Source organism: Phascolarctos cinereus, unplaced genomic scaffold, assembly GCF_003287225.1.
Source record: "Phascolarctos cinereus isolate Bilbo 61053 unplaced genomic scaffold, phaCin_HiC Scaffold_2;HRSCAF=192, whole genome shotgun sequence".
Lineage (NCBI taxonomy): Eukaryota > Metazoa > Chordata > Mammalia > Diprotodontia > Phascolarctidae > Phascolarctos > Phascolarctos cinereus.
In genome coordinates, this window is record NW_027555625.1 from 252151708 (window position 1) to 252173620 (window position 21913).

A 21913-nucleotide genomic window follows, 5' to 3' on the forward strand; every position below is an offset into this window, starting at 1 on the left:
TAAATTGTAAGGGTAATATGTGTACCAACTTCAACAAGATTTTTATGAGAACTGTAAAGAGTTATATAACTCAACCATTATTGTTATTATTATTATTATTATTATTACTATTATTATTATTATATTATTATCCCTTTCCATTTCCTTTGAGACCTTGTCCTATTAATCATTCCCTGTTTTTTATTCATCTTCAGTCTCTCTCTCTCTCTCTCTCTCTCTCTCTCTCTCTCTCTCTCTCTCTCTCTTCTCTCTCTCTCTCTCTCTCTCTCCTGCCTCCTCCTTTGTCTGTAAACATTCTGATGTCTCTCCTAATGTACAAAACAACTTCTAGAAAAGCATAATCTATATCCACTACTTACTCCTCCTCACCACCCACTCATTCCTTAATCCCCTGCCATCTGGCTTCTGCCCCCACCATCCTGGTGAAAGTGATTTCTCCAAGGTCCTCAGTGACCTCTTAATTGCAAAATCCAGTGGTCTTGACCATCCTTCATCTTCCTTCACCTCACCTCTTTTTAGCATTGAACATGATAGGGTAGTATTCCTTGATTTGTTCTGTATTAATGGCTTTGGAGACATTGTTCTTTCCTGATTCTCCTCTTGTCTACCTGATTTTTCTTTCTCAGTCCCCTTCAGTGGTTGATATTCCTCCCTACCCTGCTATCCATCTTCCCAGGTTCTGTCTTCAGCCTGATTCTCTTCTTGATTTATGCCTCCTCTCTCATGAGGCTTATCCACTACAATAGCTTCAGTTGTCATTTCTATGCAGATGCCTGCCAAATCCAACCCTAAAGTCTTTCTTGATCTCTGTGCCCCCAACTGCCTACTAGATATCTCTATCAGGGGTGTCTTGGCACCTTAAACTCAAAATGTCCAAAAATGAGCTCATCATCTTCCTTCCTGTTTTCCAAACCACTATTTTTCTTTAGTACATTGCCATACACCCAGTCTTTACCCAGATTTATAATTCTGAAGTCATCTTTGACAGTTCCCACTGCTTTGTTCTCCAAATCCAATCACTTATTAAGTCCTAACAATTTTACTTCCACAATATCTCTTGATTCTTCCTCCTCATCTCCATTCACATTTCTACCACCCAAACCTAAGTCTTCATTATTTTTTACCTACACTACTGGAATAGCTAGATTATTGGAAGAGCCTACTTACTGGCCTGTGTGCCCTCAGCGCCTTCCTTCTCCAATCCATCCTTCACACAGCTGTCAAGTGCACGAACTTGCCAACACTACTCCCTTGCTCAAGAAGCATTGCTATGTAACAAAATATTAACTCCCTAACTGGGCATTTAAGGCATTCTAGCATCTGAATGCAGCCCAATTTCACTTGCCATTTTAGCCAAACTAGACCTCTCAATAATTTCCAATCTCACCCTGCACTCTCCAACAACCTTGCATTCCTGAAAGCTGTCTTTCATGCCTAGAATGGGTCCCATCTTCACTACCTCCACATCTCTGCCTGTTGCAATCCTCTTCATTCAAGATCTCATGCCACCTCTTCTATGAAGTCTTCCCTGAGCTTTCTAGTGGAAAGTAAAGTATCCCCACTCCCTCCCTTAAAATTTCTTATGTCTTATTCTTCTAGATGTTCCCTTGACTCATAATCATCTGTCTTGTACCATATTTTTGTGTATTTTCCTCAAGCAGAGTGTAAGGTTCTTCAGGGCATGAACTAGGTTTTACTTCATGTCTATATCTTCATTGTCTCACGCAGTTCCTTGCACATTGTAAATGCTTAGTGTATATGTGTTGAATTACACTGGATTGCATAGTCTTCCTTTGGCATCTATCTCACCAACTGAACAGTCACTTAAGAATCAGGTTTTATTTCATATCTTTACATCAAGTGTATAAAAAATGAGACAGAGACAGAGACAGAGACAAAAACAGAGACAGAGAGAACCAACAAGTGTACATGGCACAGTGGCTGGGCAAGGGGAAAGGGAGATGCTTGGGTTCATATATTGCTCCAGGGACAACGGGAACCAGCATTGTGCAGTGAATGGAAAGAATGCTGGATTTAGAGTCAGAGGGCCTAGGTTCAAATCCTGGCTCTGCCACTTACTAATGGTGTGGCCATGGGCAAGTCACTTAACATCTCTGGGCTTCTCAACTGTAAAATGAAGGGGTAAATTAGATTGACCTTAAGGTTCCTTCTATCTCAAAATCCTATGACAATGTTATCGCATTTTAAGGGCTCATTTACTAGGGATAAATCAGAGTTGGGGTTAGGGTTTGAGGAAATACTTCAGGGTAAGCTGTGGGGCGGGAGGGCATTTCCCCTTGTGCTTCTAGGGATCTTAAATTCCCTCTTAACTTATTTCCTGGGGCCTAGGGATGATCACCTCTGACACCTTGAAGGGGCAACAGCAGTTTTCACTGCCTAGCACAGAACTGGACATATTGTTGGGAGAAAGGATAGGAGCTACTTAAATACAGTCTGCCAAAACGGGGTTTCTCCCCATACCTACTACACCATCATCTAGGTTAGGGCTGTGGAGTAGATATGGTGGGGGAGGGGCTAGATGGAAAAGCCCCTGGCTCTTCTGTTCCTGAGATTTTTCTAAAGGGGTTTAGAATAGGAAGACTAGAGTGGATTGAGCAGGACTTAGACTGGGGAGGGTAGCTAACTAGTTCTACCTTTTCTCTTCACTGCATTTCCCAGCTGAGCAGACCCAGTTCCAGCTCTGTGATTTGCTATAACTCAACTTTATACTGCCTGGCCCAGTCCTCAGATGGTACCATCATGCTCTAGGGTCACTGCCAGTGACTGAAAGGGTCCCACTGTTCCACTAGTCCCCAAAGGTATCAGCAGCTCTGCTCAAGGCATTGACCAAATTCTAAATAAACAAACCCCATCCCATCCCACTCCTTAGCATGTGTACTGTAGTGCAGGGACATCTGCAACCACCCCAAATTGGGACTTTTACAGCCAGTCAGATGCTACAAACCTAAAACCTCTGAGCAGAGCTAGTCTCTGCAAAGCTCTGTGTAAACAGAATTCATTTGATTCCCCAGGGTAGCTCAAGGAGTCCCACCGGAAAGGGAAATATCTCCATTGGTGGGTCACATCTGTTCAGAGACTGATCAGGAAGGTCTCTGGGAGGAGAAACTTGGGAGTGGGGACGAGAAAGCTGAGAGGAACAAAGAATCGAAATCCCTAGTATTAGTGAGACAAACAGGGAGGACGTGGCCTGAGGAAGGGGAAATAAATAAATGGACAGGGGGTGGGATGGAAACTGGCTGCTGAGCAGCCAGTCTCTCCAGTAAGCTTCCCTGTGGCTCATGTCCTGGTGTTTGGGGTATGAGAGAGACACAGCCATGGGGGAAGGGGTAACAGAGTCAGCCTCCATGCCTGGGAATTTTCCAGGACTTTATCGTTGGGAGAGGGTCACTAATATTGGGGAGAAAGGCTATAAATAGACATCTTGTCTAGGGAAATCACAGACAGGAACTAGTGCATCAAATACTCCTGGAACTGTTCCCCCCCACCCAAACAGATGTCAATATGTGCTATAGGTTGCACAAAGGTCTAGGAGGGGTAAAACTCTAGAATCTTTGTTGCAGAAGGAGCCAGTGTTATATATCTTCTTTCCCTTCTCTGCCCCCTCCCCAAATTTGGGTGTCAGATTCCAACCCTACTGGGGCTGGATTCCCTGGATTCTGTCAGGATATAAGAAGAAGACTGAGTCTCTTTGTTGCCAGCAGATGTCCTGGAGGTCCTGCAACCTGTGGCCAGCTGGATAAAGGCAGACCTCTAACCTCAGGGTAAAGTTGTGTGTATTCTGGCCAGGAGTGGCCACACAAGCTTCAGCCTCTGGTTCATCACTGCCTGCTGGTCTGGAAACTGCTGTTTGATGCCTCATCTGACCCAGCAGTCTATCATACTTTCTAGTCCAGGTCAGCCATCACAGTGCTGGGGTCTCACCCATACCCCTTGAAGGAGCGGAGCTAGGAGATGTTTCCAAAGGAAGCTGTGGAGGACAATAAGAATGAAAGAAGAGCTAGGAAGCTTGGTTGTGAACAGATAGAAATCTGTGCCTCTCAGTTGCCTCTGAAAGCCTTACCTGAACATCTAAAACTTTCAGGGCAGCAGCTTCAGGAAATTCTGCCTGATGTCTACACTCAATCTTTTCTTCCCATGAGAACCCAACTCATGGTAGATGCTACCTGGCTTTGGTCCTGACTGTGCTAACCCTCAGTCTTTTTGTCCCAGTCAGAGATTTCAGCCCCTCAACAGAAACCATCTCTCAGAACCACAGAATGTCAGAACTTGAAAAGATTTTAGAGATCATCTAGTCCAACTATCCCATTTTACAGATGAGGAAACTGTGGCTCTGAGAGGGGAAGACTTCTGTCAAAGATAATAAGTGAGTCAGTCTCACTCTGAATCCCCACTTAGGTTTCTTATCTTGACCCTCATCCCTAACCAGCCTGACTTAGAACCCCGACCTCACCAAGTTCCTCCTGCCAGGCCAGATTTGGGGGTAATATCCCAAGGCTCAGGTCTTGTGCCTTTATAGCTTTTTCCCTACCCCCTACTTAAAAGCCCATGAGGTCTTCTTTTCCCCAACCTCATTTCCCCCACCCTACAGCTGCCACTGGCTTAATAGAGCCCTCACCTTGGCTGAGCAGGTGCAGGTTCCGGACTTCTTCCCGTACCTGCAGCTGCAGGACCTGCTGCAGCACCTCCTGCCTCTGGGCCTCCTGTAGCAGCCCCATGCGCTGAAGCTTTTCTGCATTCAGTCGAAGCAATGCCCGACCTAGGTATACCCAGACAGGCCATGGCTGGGGTGAAGATAGACACAGAAACACAGAAACGCACTGGGAGACATGGGGAGAGGACAAAGCTAGAGTGGGGGATGGTCACATACGCACATGCTGTGGTGACAACAGTTAAAATGAGGGATAAACATGCACAATATCAGGCCTGGGGAATGTGGAGAGATGTCATCCTCTAATTTAGGCTAGAGTAAGGGATATACACCCAGGCATGAAGACATGCATAGACCTTTACTCTTGTACACATACACTCACAGACATAGCTAACAGACATTGACACACACATAAACAAAGACAAACAGAGCCAAACACGTAAACCCAGGCACACACACTTGTGCATAGACATAGCCCCACAAACCCACACTGAACACTTCAATTCCCCAATCTCCCAGCGCACCAGTGATAGCATGGTGGGAGAAGGCTTCCACATAGATGAGGTAGTTGTGGGGACAGTGCTTCTTCAACCACTTGCAGACATCCTGCTGGCTCCACAGGACCACTGGCCGCATCAGGCCACCCAGTGTGGGGCTGGTGTGGTAGAATCCATAATGGTCATAGTGCCGGCCCTGTAGCAGGAAGGGTGCTGGATAGACCCAAGGAAGGACTTCCTAGCCATAAAAGTAGGGAAACAGTGGGACAGGTAACTGGGGAGGTGGGTGGATAAACAGAGAAAATAGGCCAATCGTGTAGTGGGAGAGACTGAAGTTACACACAAGAATGAATTGGGAGACTGTAGGAGAGGCAGAGATATTGGAGGTATCTGGGTGAGGCTCTGGGGAGGGCATTACCTGCTGTGTTTCAGTGCCTGGCTGCTGCAGGAGCTTGACTGTTCTGCCCCCTGCAGCTCGTTGGCTCCGACTATCATGCCAAGTGAGGCTGGAGCCTGGTGCCCGCTGGAGCCGGCAGGGAAGGTTCTCAGCAGACACGGTGTGCTCCAAAAGACTCCGACAGAAGCTGAAATGTGCAGCAGCTATGGAGGTACAAGGAGGGATGGGGAGTGGGGGTGGCAGGGTTTGAGGATAATCAGCAGGACTTAAACCCAGGTCCTAAACCTATTCCTTTCCCCTGCCGTACCAAACCCAGAAATGGGTAGGATTCCTGGGTCCTAGTCAAGAGGTGTGCTGGTAAATGTTTAACAACTGGCTGTCTGGGGAAAAAACAATTATACTCACAATGCACTTTTAAGTTTAATCTGCATTATTAACATTTCCTCCATTACTTTCTTAAGTCTAGACAATTAACAAAACAATAAATCAAGCCCTGATTTTTTAGCATTTGATCATTTCTGACACCTAAATACAATGAAAATTTAACAATTTGCCAAGCTGGTAAGAGCTGGCTCCAGCATGCCTCTGGTCCCATATCTACCCCTTCTTTATAATGTATTTCAGTTTTCCCTACAACTTAAGTAAATAGGTGATTTTATTTCCATTCTACTTCTTTTTCTTCCTTCCTCCCTCCATCCTTTCCTTCCTTCTTTCCTTCCTTCCTTAATTGAAGAGACATTCACTGGGTGCTAGGTGATGGAGAATGAGCCCAACGTTTCTCATTCCTGAGAGAGTGGGTAGTTCCAGAACACCCATTACATAGATAACAACTCTGAGTCATACAAGGATGGACTGAAAATACTGAGATTACTGGGATACTTAGCCTGAAGAAGAAAACAATCTGGAGGTGGGAGAGGGAGAATAGAAAGCATGATATCTGTCTTCAAATATGTGAAGGGCAATAGTGTTGAAGAAGAATTAGATTTATTTTCATGGAATCATAAAGTAATTGAGTTCAACCCATACCTGAATAGGAATCCTCTCTATATTCTAAAGCATGCTAAAAATACAGAATGGTCATCCAGACTTTACTTAAAGACCTCTGACCTCACTATCTATTGAGGACGATTTTTGGACAAATCTGATCATTAGGAAGTTTTTCCTTTATCAATCCAAGATCTGTCTCCTTATAACATCCACACATTGCTTTTAGTTTTACCCTCTGGGGCCAAGCAAAACAAGTCCAATTGTGTTTCTTTACATGAGACCTTCAAAGACAGCTTTCAGGAATCCCCAAATCTTTTCTTTTCTAGGTAAACAGTTCCATTTATTTCAACTGATCCTTCAGAAGAATAGTTTGAAATCCTCTCAACATCCTGAGAACCTTCCTCTGGACATACTCCAGTTTGCCTATGTCCTTCCTGAACTGTGGTTTTGGCACTGAACACAGTACTGCAGATATAGTCTGACCAGGGTAGAGGACAATGGTACTGTCACCTTACTCAGTCTTGGCACTCTACTCTTATTAATGCAGCCTAATATTGCATCTGGGGTGTGTGTGTGTGTGTGTGTGTGTGTGTGTGTGTGTGTGTGTGTGTGTGTGTGTGTGGTCTGCCTTGTCAAAACATTAACTCTTATTGAATTTGTAGTCTATTTGCAAGCCTAGATATTTTCCACATGACTGTTGCCTAGTCATACCTCTCCCATCCTATATTTATCTAGTTAATATTTTTGAAATTGAAGTGCAGGATTTATATTTATTCCTATTAAATTTCACCTTATTATATTCAGTGCATTGTTCCATCTTGCAGATGTTTTGAGATCCCCATTCTATTGCTTACCATTTTACCAGTCCCTCTGGGTTTGTGTCATTCACAAATCCGAAAGCAGCCATTCATGTCTTTGTCATGATCAAAATGTTGAATGGAATAGATTCAAAGACAGATTTCTGGGTCACTCTGCTACAAGCCTCCCTCCAGGTTCACATCAACGCATTGACTGATTGTTGGGTCCAGTCATTCAATTAGCTTGAGATACACCTAATTGTTCCGTCATCTAGTCCCTATCTCCATTTTGACTACAAGGATATTGGGAGAAACTTTGTCAAATGCCTTGCTGAAATCCAGGGTTAATGTATAGAATTAATTAATATAGAATTCCTCTAATTAGTCTACCATGTTGAATAGCTTTGTCAAAAGAAGAGATGAGCTTATTCTTGTATGACTTTTTCTTAGCAAATTCATGTATGATCAGAGATTCCTCATATGGGCTGCATCATCAAATCAAGTAGGGGCCATTATTGCCATGTTCAGAAAAAGCAGCAAGGGCAGTCTGGGATGAATAAGGCCAAATGCCCAAAGCTGCCAAATAATAAAAGTTGCCCTTTTTATGATATCAGCTAAGAGTAATGGAAAGAACACCATACTTGGAACAAAGGTGTAGGTTCAATTTCTAGCTTCAATATTTACTAGCTGTGTAACTTTGGGCAAGTGATTCTGAGCCTCAGCTTCTTCATTTGTAAAATGGGGATAATCACTTTTACTACAAACTCTAGGATTAACATGAGTAAGGCACTTTTAAAATGTTAAAGTACTGTAGAAATTTGAGCCATTTATTTCTTTTAAATTATCAATAGATGACTTTGCAGGAGGTGCTAGATTGAATTTAATCCCTTCTATGAATTCCCCACTGAACAAACTGTTAGTCAAATAGGCACACTTTTAAAAAAAACCCTTTAGGATAATGTGATATAGGGAAAAGGGAATGGGATTTGAAATCAGAAGATCTGAAATTAAATCCTCCCTCTACTCCTTGCTACCTCTGTGACCTTTGGCAAGTCCCTTAACCTTTTGTGACTTATTTCCTTATCTATAAAATAAGAGGGGGGTGGAGGAAGAGATCATCTTTAAATTCTCTGCCAGTTCTAAATCCTCTGATTTAGGTAGGGGACCACATTGGGGGTGCAGGTTCCCCACCCCTGTAAGATTAGGACATTGTTCATAAGTTAGTTTTGATCAATGATTTCCTAATGACAAGTCTGTGCCCTGTTATTGGTTATTAAGCCACTGGCCCTTTTGCCACACGCTGTGGTTTACCTCCTCTTGGACAGGTTTAAGTGGAGTAGGACCTTCTATTTCTCGGTGCTCAAGAAGCATCCTTTTAATAACATATTTTATCATTTTGCCAGGAATAAAAGTCAAGTTTACTGGTCTGCTGTTGGAAGAATCCATTTTCTTCTCATTTTCAGAAATGATTAGTACCTTTGCACATTTCCAGTTTAATAGCACCTCCCTCATTCTTCATGAATTTTCCAAAGATCACTAATAGCAGCTCAGTAATAAAGTTTATCAGTTCCTTCCAGACCCTGAGATAAAATTTGTCTACTATAGGTGCCTTGAACTCACTAAAGGCAACTACATAGTTGCTTTGTTAACACTGCCTTATCTTTAATTTTATTTCCCCAGTAAATGTTTTTATTCTGTGCTGCTGCTGCTTCTTCTTCTTCTTCTTCTTCTTCTTCTTCTTCTTCTTCTTCTTCTTCTTCTTCTTCTTCTTCTTCTTCTTCTTCTTCTTCAGTGAGGCAATGGGGTGAAGTGACTTGCCCAGGGTCACACAGCTAGTAAGTGTCAAGTGTCTGAGGTCACATTTGAACTCAGGTCTTCTTGAATCCAGGGCTGGTGCTCTATCTACTGCACCATCTAGCTGCCCCAATCATTGTTTTTAGTAGAGGAAAAAGAAGTAAAATGGGAGTTGGGTATTTCTGCCTGTTGTACATTTACTATAATTCTTTTCCTGTTTTAAGATGAGGCAGATGGATAGTGGATAGAGAACTGGGCCTAGAGTCAGGAAGAGCGGGAATTCAAATCTGGCTTCAGACACTTATTAGCTATGTGATCCTGGACAAGTAATTTAACTCCTAAGTGATTCAATTTCCTCATAAAATGGGGATAATAATAGTACCTACCTCACAGAGTTGTCATGAGGATCAAATGAAATAATATTCGTAAAAAGCAATTAGTGAAGCGCATGGCACTTAGGAGGTGCTATATAAATGTTTATTTCCTTCACCAACTAAGTTTTTCAAAAGTACTCCCCTCCTTCAATTTCATTTAGCATTTATTTAAGCCTTAGCTTTAGTATTCCTGGTATTGTTCTTAAAAGAATGTGCTACTTTTTTTTTCTATTTATCCCCAGTTACCTGCCCTTTCTTCTCTTTTTTCTGTCTTATGCACAGAGTGTCCTAAAAGGCTTAGTGTAGTTTAAACTTTAATAAGTTCATTAAATATCAATCAATTAATATCAATAATAATTCCTATTAATAAAATAGTAAATTAAAATTAATGAAATATAAATAAATTATTCCATAAGCTTATTAAAACTTAAACTACACTAAGACTTTTAGGATACTCTGTATATAGATCTTTAAAAAAACCAAACAACTAAGACAGTACATTCCCTGTACATCCATATCTGTTTCTTTAGAAAGCTTCACCTTTTCTTCCTTATTGGAATACTTCATTGTGTTTTCTTATTTTTTTTCTCAAGAGATTCCAATGCCTCTAAAGAGTGCTAACTTCTCCTATATAAATTTAGGTTATAGGATCCTACATATTCTTTCTCTGAACTGTTTGAAACTTGTTCTCCCAAAATCTGGAGTGAGAGAGGGAATGTTACACTTACTTAGTGATCCTGTCCTTATCTATCTCATGCTCTAAGATGTCATGGTAACTGCCTTCCAAAGTTCCTTTCTATTTCACCAAGAAGTTTTCCCCCTTGTGGTCAAAATTAGATCCACAACAGGGGAACCATCAGATTGGCAAAGGTGACCAAAAAAAGAATATGAGAAATGCTGGAGAAGCTGCTAGAAAACAGGTACATTGATGCACCATTGGCAGAGCTGTGAAATGGTCCCGGCCATTTTGGAAAGCAATTTGGAATTATACCCCCCAAAATGACTAAACTGTGTGTGCCTTTTGACCCAATGACATCACTTCTAGGCCTGCACCCCAAAGAGATCAAAGAAGGAAGAAAAAGTCTTATATATACAAAAATGTTTAGAGCAGTTCTTCTTGTAGTGGCAAAGAACTAGAAACTAAGGGTGTGCCCATCTACTGAAGAATGGCTGAACAAATTATGGCATATGAATGTCATGAGGTACTATTGTTACAAGAAATAATGAAGTGGCGGTAGTTAGGTGGTGCAGTGAATAGAGCACTGTCCCTGGAGTCAGGAAGACCTTAGTTAAAATCCAGCCACAGACACTTACTAGCTATGTGACCCTGGGTAAGTCATTTAACACCAACTACCTAAAAAAAAAAAAAAAGAATGAATGAATGAATGAATGAAGTGGACTGTTCAGAAATACCAGAGATGATTTGTTTGAATTGATGCAGAGTAAAGTAAGTTGAACCAGGAGAACAATTTATACTATAACATCAATATTATAAACACAAATAACTTAAGAACTATGATCAGTGTGGTAATCAACCATAATTAAATGCTGCCCAGCTCATGACAGAGAGGTAATGGATTAATATGCAGAATAAGAAACACATTTTATCATGTGGTCAATATGGGAATTTGTTTTGCTTGACTATGCTTATATGATACAAAGGTTTTGTGGTGGGGTTTTAGTAGGAGGGAGAAAAAATAAATGTTTGATAATTGAAGAAAAAGTATGTAATAATGCAAAGTGAAAAAGTAGGAGCACTGTTCACATCCTGACTTCATTCTTTTGAGAATATATACGCTGACATGTACAATAAAGGACAGAATTAAGAACAATGGCAGTTAGGTGGCACAGGGCATAGAGTGCTGGGCCTGAAGTCAGGAAGACTCCTCTTCCTGATTTCAAATCTGGCCTCAGACACTTCCTAATTCTGTAACCCTGGGCAAGTCACTTAACCTTGTCTGCCTCAGTTTTCTCATCTGTAAAATGAACTGAAGAAGGAAATGGCAAACTACTCCAGCATCTCTGTTAAGAAACTCCCAAATGGGGACACAGGGTCGGACATGACTGAAAAACGACAAAAAGAGCAATGAGTTAAAAGTAGTGTTCTACTTAATGTAAAAAACTTCTTAAAAAGTAGTACTGTCCCATATTAAAATGGGCTGCTTTAATAAGTAGTGTTTTCCATCACTGGAAGTGTTTCAGTGAAAGGACTGGGTGACTACTTGTCAGTGATATCATACAAGGATGTTAATGTTCAGGTATCAATTGGGTTAGATGATCTTTAAGGTCCCTTCCAATGAAAAAACTTGAAATTCTGAAAAGGGTTATTATAGGACTCCACCTTCCTTCAAAAATCTAGTCTTGCCCCCACACTCTTTCTGAACATTATACAGGGACTTGGGGCTTGTGCTTTTCCCCTGGGTCTGGGCAGTGACTTAAAGGGTGCCAAGGCTGAGGAGAAGGAGGTGCTTAAAAATTACTTTGATTCATATACATACAATTGATCCATAAATCTTCCTTATAAGTTCCAGTACTTCCCAAGAGTAGCAGCCTGTTCAGTTTCAGGGTGCTGTTGCTTTGAAGGAACCTAAGATCTTGATATAAACATAAAGTCCTAGATTTCAGTTCAGTGGCAAGAAACTGGAATACAAAATGCAAGAAGTGTGACTGTCCTCAATTCACAGGGGGGAAACTGAGGCTCAGCTATTGAGAAATACTTAATCCCAGAGGACCTTTAGATATAGGACTCTATCGATAGCGCCCCTGGGACTCAATGCAGCATTTTGTCTTGCTCTGCCTTTTGGAAAACTAACCAAATCACCCCTGACACCTGAGCCCAGAACACTCACTCTTGCTGTAGCTGCCATTGGCTAATGGTGGGGGAGGGGAGGAAGAGGAAATGGCTCATGAGGGAACACAGGATGACAGAATCCATCTGCTGTGGAGCTATCTGAGCTCCCTTCAGACCTCTTCTGTCTGACACAGGGGACATTCATTTCTCTCCCATGGTTCCTTTTATGCAGGAGGCATAGTACAAGGAGACCTGACAGAGACCAAATCCTATGATAAACTAATAGGGGACCCTGGTGAGGAGGAAATCAGGTCCAGAGCCTTCTTTGAACATCCCTTTCCCTTTAGCTTTGAGGACCAGAACTTTGCTAATGATTTATCTAGTGTGTATGGTGTGTGTGTATGGGAGAGATAGGAAGAACATAGGTGGGCTTTTGATCATTCTAACCCTCCAGTGACAGGATTGAAATTATTTTAAGTACTCCCACTACTAGGGAGTCCTGGGGATTCAATGAGGGGAATTGGGTCTGGGCTACTGGGACTCCCCAAGCCCGAAAAGAAGTTTGGAATATAATCACCCTGCCCCAGTACCCTCCCTCCCTAGGGAAACCTGTCTGACACCCTGGCGTCTCTTCCCACCTGGCATCTGTACATACCTGCCTTCTGAGCCTCCCTAGCACCTCCCCTCATTTCCTGCTTTTCCCTTTTGGAGGCACAGGGGCAGGGCTACCCCTTCCCACTCACCATCAAATTGAACTAAAGACTTTCACAAATACAATATGAATAGGAGGCAGGGGTCCTTGACTCCCAATTTACCAGAACCTTTCTGCATCCGGGCTCCCTTGGGAAGGAGGAGAGGAAAAGTGAAGGTGAATCTTTGAGGGTGCTTCCTCTAAGGAATGAAATGGCCTTAACCCCAGGTCTTTCCTTCCTTCCCCCTCTCCCCAGCTCTGACATTTGCAAAATGCTGCTAAACCAAGCGCTTTTCATCTTGGGTATGTGTGTGGGAAGAGAGGTGTATAATTTTCCTTATAAGAGGAGCTGCATTAGTAAGAGAGGGGGCTGAATCTCTGTAAGGGTCAATATCCCTGAGAGAGGCAAGAGCCCCTTAAGGAGGTATCACCCTTGAGAGAGAAGAGAATTATTTGGAGGGCCAATGTCCCTAAAGAAGGTCCCCCGGGACAGAGGGTGTGGGCTCTGTCCCCCTCTCCATTTCCTTCCTTCCTTCCCGGGGGATCAGACGAGGGCTGGGAACAACAGGAAGATGGGAAATCAAAGACAGCTCCGCCTTCCTTCCCCCCAACCCCCACTACAAAGGCAACCGATTTGTCGTTGCTTCTTTTCTCTCCTCCCCTCCCTTCACCTTTGCTGGGGGAATGGGGAGAGCTGTCTCGGAGGAGCCACCCCAACCCTTCAGGCGAGAGGGGGCTTCTGTCCTTAGCAATGACTTTAGAATCGAGAGGGGCTGGAAATCCCTGCTTCAGACGTCCCCCAACCATTTCCCTTCTTGGTCCCCATGAGATCTCGGCCCAAAACCCAGTCGGGCCAGGCTTAGAATGGACCTCAGTCTAGGGTTCTCCTCCCCAAATCCCCTCCCCCTACGCAACCCGGCTGCGCATCGCCAGCTCAAGAAACCATAAATTGGGGCTGAGGCGGAGTCGGAGCGAACCCGGGACCCGGCTTTCTCCTTCTCTACTGTGCCGCAGCTTTATTAGCTGAATGGGAACCTCCCCCTCATCAGCTCTAGACCCTGGTGTCCTTTGCCACCTTTGCCCCATCTTTCCGAACTCTCTCCTCACCTTGGCCCCAGCGCCATTCCCCACCCTCCCGGCTCCCCGAAACCCAGCCCCTGCCAGCTCTCACCGTCCACATCTCTGCGCTCTCCGAAGCTCGTCCTCACCGCCCCAGCGCGGCCTCTCGGGGGGCTCAGCTTGGACCTCAACTCCGTGAACATGGGGCATCCGCGCCGCGGGGGGGAAATCAGAGAGGCTCGGGATGGAGGTGTGGACACTGGCTCTGGGTCCCGCCCCGGGTCCGGCTCTGGCCCGGACGGGTTCCCAGTCAGCGACTAGCCTGAGGTTCACACACACACACACACACACACACACACACACACACACACACACACACACACACACAATTCACACACCCCTCTTTGGGAAGTACAGAGGGGCGGGGAATGTGTCACAGAGAGGGAACGTGTGTGCTAGTCTAGCTGTGTGTCTTTCGGTGTATGCGTGTGCCTGTGTGTGCTCGCGTATGCCTATGCTTACCGGGTCGAGGTTTCTTTACCGCCGCCCCCGCTCTCCCGCTGCCCAGGTCTTTTCGGGCCCGCCCCCAGATCTGCCAGCCCCGCCCTGCTTTCCCAGCCCCCCCCCCGTGGGTGGGGAAAACTAGCTATGAAGGTAAATGACCCAAGCTCCTTCCCTGGGTGTGACCCCCTTTACCTCTCCCAGCCTTTCAGGTTTCGGGGGGGGGGGGAGGAAGACACCCTCCCCCACTACCCCCCGGGCTCCACTCAGGACAAATTGTCACCGGAAACAGCGGCCCCAGATGGTCGGCGCAGCTCCTCACTCCCTGTCCTTATTGGCACATGTGTGTGTGTACCATCTATGTCTTACGCCTCTCGACGTCCGGCTGTCTATGTTTGAGTCTCATTTGAAATGCCGGTGTATATGTACGTGTGTGTGTATATGGATCTGGGTTTATGTGTATCTGCATTCTTTTTCATTTTTTTCGTATTTGTGTCCCCAGCAGTTCCTTGTAGATTAATAGGCGTTTGCCAAATAAATGAATGCGTGAATATTTGTTGTGTTTATCTGTGTATATACGTGCCTTACCTGTTTTAAAATCTGCTCTGTGGCTGTCTTCAAGTCTCTATGATTTTGTGTCTGAACTCCCTCCACCCCGTCACACACTGATGTGTTTAATCTGTATTGGATTTGGGTGGTGTCCATCGCACCAAAGTGGCTGAAGTCTTAGTAAGAATCTTAGAAGAGTGAGAAAAGACACTTTTCCTCTGCCTTTCCTCCCTCCCCATTGTAAAGCCCCTGACCTCCATTAAAAATAATATATCCTTTACCATCTCTTTGGGGTTGAGGGACAAAGAAACAGACTAGAGCTGTTTTCTGCTCCTGCTTCACTGCAGTATTTGTGCAGTATTTTGGGATTCTATCCCCAGCCTTAAGCAGGGAGGGGAGTATATCCCCTACGGGTCAGGTACCTATGGATCCTGGAAGCAAATATGTCTTTCTTCCACCAAAGTTGCCCATAAATACTGTCATCTCTCAATTTTACCAGGGCTAGGGATTGACAACATAAATGTGGATAATCCACATATCATTCCTCCTTTTATTTGAAAGTCATCATAGAATACATATTTTCCCCAGTATATTTACTTTCCTAATTCAGTTTGCTGTAAGCTTGCATTTTAAAGATCTAGGTCAAATTGACGGGGGAGGGAAGGTAAGTTAATTGGACTAATTGCTTTTTAGAGATCTAGGAGGCACTTGAGGGTACCAAGACTGGTCCATTGAGTCTCTCTGAGCTTTTCAAGATGAATTGAGTTTTCCTAAAAAGCAGAAGTCACAGCTTGGAGGGGGTGTGGTGGGTGGGGAGTGAGGGTGGGGTAAGGCCATATGGAGTCCCGTACGTAGTTTAGCTGCTAGCTTTGGAGGGATGGGGCCTGCTATCCAGAAAAGGGGTACATTTCTGGGGAGATATTGAAGAGGAGAAACAAAGAATTTTTGGTTGGGGGGGTAGTCCATGGGTCCTTCTGGTTCTCTGCCTCAAAGTATTCAGGATGGGTGGGATTTTCCTGTGATTTAGTTTTGTTCCTAGAACTCTAACTTTTTTTTGCTGAGGATGATGCTCTAAGAAGACCTAGTGTCTACCAGGGGGATCTCCCTAACACCATAGGTTAGGGATTCTCACCTATTCCAACTGTCATTTCCTTGGGCAGAAGAGAGGTAGCTGAGACCTATTCCTGTTCTGGTCTGAGAATTAATTTAGGTGACTTGAGATCCTATTAGCCCAAAGCTTGGTCCACTCTTCCCTCAGAACCCTCACACCCAATGTTATTCTACTGTACAAAACCTTGGTTGTAGCAACATCAGCCATGATTAGTGTGGACACTGCTTTAGTTAAAAAAAAAACGAATATTTTCCTATCTGTAAAATGAGGGGTGGGGATCAAATGACCTCTAAGGTTCCCTCTAGCTCTAAATCCTGTGGTCTTAGGATGAACATCGAACCTGCCCAGCGATAACAACTTGAATGTACAATTAAGGTCCAGAGAGAAATAACATACCCCAGATCCCACCACAGAGTTGCAAACCCAGATCCTCTGCTTCCAAATTCCATGTTGTGTTTTTTTTTCCACTGTCTACACAACAATGCCCTTAATTCAATTAATGACATCTGCTGTGACCTGAGTCTTGCTCTGGCCCCAAGATGGGGCCTATCTTGTGGAGCTGTGCCTAGGAGCTCATCACAGGATCATTCAAGGGAAAACCTGGGAAGGAGGCTGTGGAGATTCAGTTTAGATACCCCAAATGGGCAAGATGTATATAGCATATATGGGCACATTTAGACATAGATCCATATGGATACCCCCTCACACATACACACTCACTCACATACATGCATTCACATTATCCAAAACATATATACACAGTATGTAGAAAATACATGCATAGATATTCACACATATAGACACAAATTCATAAATTCACATGCTCACAAGTGCACATTTCATTTACCCAGATATGCAGATATACACAGATGCCTCTTTCCCTGCCTCCACTCCCCGGAACATATCATTGGTGACAAGCTGAGAGGTATCATTCACTCCCCTTTGTATCCTCATGGGCCATGGGCCAAAGCAGGATTTAAAGATTATGTCAGGTCATGGAGTTCCAGTCCAATCTGTGCTTTTACATACAAGGAAATCTGGGTGACTTCCGGCTTCAGTCACTTCTCCTTGCTCCCAAAGGACTCAAGGCAAACACATAAAGAGCATTTGGCTTCTCCAAGGGGGAAGGGAAATGGTGATAGAGACTGTAGCACTTAAGGACAAAGACTTTTTGATTGAGCATCAAGTGTCCGGGGTAATAATGGTCATTTTGGGGTTGCTTCTAGCCTGAGCAGCCCCAGACATAGACACAAGCACAGAAATCTTTGTGGGCTGAGATATGCTTCGTAACAACTTGACTACCCCTCATCCCCCAAAACTTCTCTCCCTTCCCTGGCATGAACTAGTTTGTAGGCTCAGGGAAAATTAGTAGGATTTGTCAATACTGAGGCAGGGGAATTGGGGGAGGGGAAATGAGTCTCTTGGACAAAGTCCCCCAAGAGAACAAGGCAGCTGTGTGATTGGGGTGGAGGAAGGGAAGGGATGTGGGGTGGGAGTAGGGGTAAGAAGTGGAGGAGGTCAAAAGAAAGAAGGGATGTGGGAGTAGAAAAGTGTTATTTATGAAGGAGGTTTTTGTTACACAGTCCAGTTCCTCAGTGGCCAGAGGAGCAGGGCTGAACTCCCAAAGCCTGCTACCTCTCCTTGGAGGAAGAGCCCCTACAGAGATGTTGTCTTCTCCCCACCCCTATCTCCACCAAATTTTCAAAGGCTCCACTTCATATAGGCTAGGTATGGAATTTAGAGTCAGAATTTGAACCTCTGACCACCTTGCATGGTGGGGGCTTGAATGAGAGAGTACATTGGATAATGCCCCCTCACCCTAAGATACCCATTTAATTGTCAAGCTAGTCAAGTAGTCTCACTTGAAGAATATGTGTTAAAAATATTTTTACCATGGTATAAGGGTTGAAACCTTGGGTACTCCCTACTGAATATGGCCCTGTAAAATGTAATTCAGTACTTGGCCTCTTCATTTATTGTTTTTAATTTTAGGCGAAGGGATTGGAGACCCTGACATTTTGTGTTTTGAAGGGTTAGAAGACTAAGCCCATGCCAAATTTTGTTTCCTCTGCCCAGGATCGACTCTGTAATCTTTCAGCACATTTTTGATGGAAATCTTTCTCATGTAACATATCTGTCTATTCATCTCTCTTTCTGTTTTATTGATGCTTTTTTTTGTATCAATATAACTTTTCAGTGATTCTTCATGGCACCCCCCCCCATTATAACAAAAAAGTTGAATTAAAACAAAATCAACACATTGGCCATGTCTGACAGTATATACCTCATTCAGTATTTCCTTACTGTATTGATTAGAATTCTTAAGTTTTTCAGGGTTGTTTTCTTTTTCACATTTCAATTACAACCTTACTTTCAGAGACAAAGTTCCCAAAGACATTTGCAAAACTTCCTTCCCTGGAAGGAGATGCTTCCATACACCCTGTGTTGAAAATCAAGGAAAGGAGAGAGACTAAGAGGTCCCTAGCTCCTTTTCTGTTAGTAGAACTAAGATGCAAGGGATCTTGTCTTGAGAACTGACATACTAACGTCAACCCTACATCCAGGAGGGAACAGAAGACTTGGTTATAATGTTAAACAAATAGACAAGTGTTTGAATTTATTTACACTACATCCTACCATGGGGAAGGTGAGAAAGCCTTGGTGTGAATGTTCCCTTCACCCAGATCCTAGCCTCTCTTATCCTATGGTATTTTTAAAAAATAATTAATTTATTTTTAGGGTTTTTTTTTCCAGGCAATTGGGGTTAAGTGACTTGACCAGGGTCACACAGCTAAGTAAGTGTCAAGTGTTTGGTCTGAGGCTGGATTTGAACTCAGGTCCTCCTGACTTCAGGGCCTGTGCTCTATCCACTGCACCACCTAGCTGCCCCCATCTTTAGTTTTCAACATTCACTTTCATAAGATTTTGTTTTAAATTTTCTCCCCCTCTCTCTCCCTTTCCCCCTCCCCCCCAAGATAGCATGCAATCTGATATAGGCTCTACTTATACATTCATATTAAGCATATTTTCCCATTAGTCATGATGTAAAGAACAATCAGAACTAATGGGAGGAACCACGAGAATGAAGCAATAGAACAAAACAACAGAGGAAAAGAAGAGCAAATAGTATACTTCCATCTGCATTCAGACTCCATAGTTCTTTCTCTGGATGTGGATAGCATTTTCCATTATGAATCTTTTGGAGTTGTCTTAGATCCTTGCATTGCTGAGAAGAGCCAAGTCAGTCATAGCACAGTGTGGCTGTTACTGTGTACAACATTCTGCTGGTTCTGCTCATTTCAGTCAGCATCAGTTCATATAAGTCTTTCCAGGTTTTTCAGAAGTCTGCCTGCTCATCATTGCTTATAGCACAATAGTATTCTATTACATTCATATACCACAACTTGTTCAGCCATTCCCCAATTGATGGGCATCCCCTCAACTTCCAATTCTTTGCCACCACAAAAAGAGCTGCTATAAATATTTTTGTACATGTGGATCCTTTTCTCATTTGTATGATCTCTTTGAGATACAGATCCAGAAGTGGTATTGCTGGGTCAAAAGGTATGCACAATTTTATAGCCCTTTGGGCATAATTCCAATTGCTCTCCCAAATGGTTGGATCAGTTCACAACTCCACCAACAATGCATTTTTCCAATTTTCCCACATCCTCTCCAACATTTATCATTGTCCTGTTTTGTCATGTTAGCCAATCTGATAGGTGTGATGTGGTACTTCAGAGTCCTTTTGATTTGCATTTCTCTAATCAATAGTGATTTAGAATATTTTTTTTCATATGGCTATAGACAGCTTTAGTTTCTTTCTCTGAAAACTGCTTGTTCATATCCTTTGACCATTTACCAATTGGGGAATGACTTATATTCTCATAAATTTGACTTTGTTCTCTATGTATTTTAGAAATGAGGCCTTCATCAGAGACATTGGTTATAAAAATTCTATCTGTTTTTTTTTGCTTCCCTCCTAATCTTGGATGCATTGGCTTTGTTTGTGCAAAAACTTTTCAATTTAATGTAATCAAAATTATCCATTTTTCATTTCATAATGTTCTCTATCTCTATCTCATAAATTCTTCCCTTCTCCGTAGTTCTGAAAGGTAAACTATTCCTTGCTCTCCTAGTTTGCTTATAGTATCAGTCTTTATATCTAAATCCGGTATCTATTTTGACTTTATCTTAGTATAGGGTGTAAGATGTTGGTCTATGCCCAGTTTCTGCCATACTGTTTTCATTTTCCCAGCAGTTTTTGTTAAACAGTGATTTCTTATCCCAGAAGCTGGAATCTTTGGATTCATCAAATAGTAGATTAATATAGTCATTGACTGGTGTGTTTTGCATACCTAAACTATTCCACTGATCCACCACTCTATTTCTTAGCCAGTACCAAATAGTTTTGATGATTGCTGCTTTATAATACAATTTAAGATCTGGTACACCTAGGCTACCTTCCCTTGCATTTCTTTTCATTAGTTCCCTTGATATTCTGGAACTTTTGTTCTTCCAGATGAATTTTGTTATTGTTTTTTCTAGCTCTATAAAATAATTTTTGATGGGTTTGATTGGTGTGGCACTGAATAAGTAAATTAGCTTAGGTAGAATTGTCATTTTTATTGTATTAGCTTGGACTATACATGAGCAATTGATATTTTTCCATTTATTTAGATCTGACTTTATTTGTGTGAAAAGTGTTTATAGTTGTGTTCATGTAGTTTCTGGTTTTGTTTTGGCAGGTAGACTCCCTATCTTATGGTATTCTTGTCCTTGCTGTCCCATAAATATCCCATAGAGGAACTACCCAATGGGCTCCAATTGTTTCTTTTTTCTTGTTCTTTAATTATTTCCAGGATATCAAGGTCCACTTGTCCACTGGTACCAAGATGTCCATTGGTTTTCTGTCATTCTCATTACATGACCTCTTTTTCCACTTGTACATATCCCTGATAATGTTGTACAGGCAGGTTATCATTGCAACCATGTTGCAATGTACTTAGGTCAACCATAATCCTCATACTTCTCAGATCATGGCATCCCAGAGCTAGCTGTCAAGTAGCATCACTTGAAGAATATTAGTGTTAAAGATTTTTACAATGATATAAGTGGTGAGACCTCGGGCATTCCCTATTGAGGCTGAAATATAACCCTGTGAAAAAGAGATTCAGTACTTAGCCTCTGCATTTACTTTTTTCAATTTTAGGTGAAAGGATTGGAGACTCTGACTAAAGGTCAGGAGACTGAGTCCTTGCCAGATTTTGCAGCCAAGTAAGCAACAATGCCCCAAGGAGCAAGAAGTGATCTTCAGAACTCAGACCAGTGGTAGTTGAGACATGAACTTAGTGCAACCAACGTTAAGTAGAAACTGTGTGAATCGTGAGTCCACTCCTCTCAGAGACCAAGAAGTTACAGGAGAAAGTGTGTCTAGGAGACAGTGGGGGGGGGGCTTTGAAGAGAAGGAAAATTTGTAGTCTAATTATTGCTAAATCTTTGAAATAAGCATTCCTTTTTAAATGCTAATTGATGTTAAGTGGCAAAATGGAACGGAGGTGCTAGTTACTGATACCTAATAGTGGGAGGGATGAGGCTGATGGAGACTTGAGCTAATAGCATTAGGTGAGATACCCTTAAACAACTCAGGGAGCCTTAATGGGACATCTATTTGGCCTGGCTCTGAGAGGGTGAAC

At 43.0% G+C, this 21913-nt stretch overlaps 1 protein-coding gene across 2 annotated transcripts; it reads right to left on the reverse strand.

The window, feature by feature from the left end:
- Nucleotides 1-1824: 1824 nt before the first annotated feature.
- Nucleotides 1825-14621, reverse strand: SAMD10 (sterile alpha motif domain containing 10). Of its 2 annotated transcripts, none has more exons than XM_020981660.2 (5): nt 14169-14621; nt 5585-5766; nt 5194-5404; nt 4637-4777; nt 1825-3988 (listed from the first exon to the last, which is right to left on the reverse strand). In XM_020981660.2, the coding sequence occupies exons 1-5, from the start codon at nt 14257-14259 to the stop codon at nt 3966-3968; spliced, it is 648 nt and encodes a 215-aa protein (XP_020837319.1). In that variant the 5' UTR covers nt 14260-14621; the 3' UTR covers nt 1825-3965. The 2 variants fall into 2 exon arrangements, with proteins under 2 accessions (XP_020837319.1, XP_020837321.1); XM_020981662.2 differs by having other exon boundaries at nt 5194-5362; nt 14169-14620.
- Between the last annotated feature and the right edge of the window lie 7292 nt (nt 14622-21913).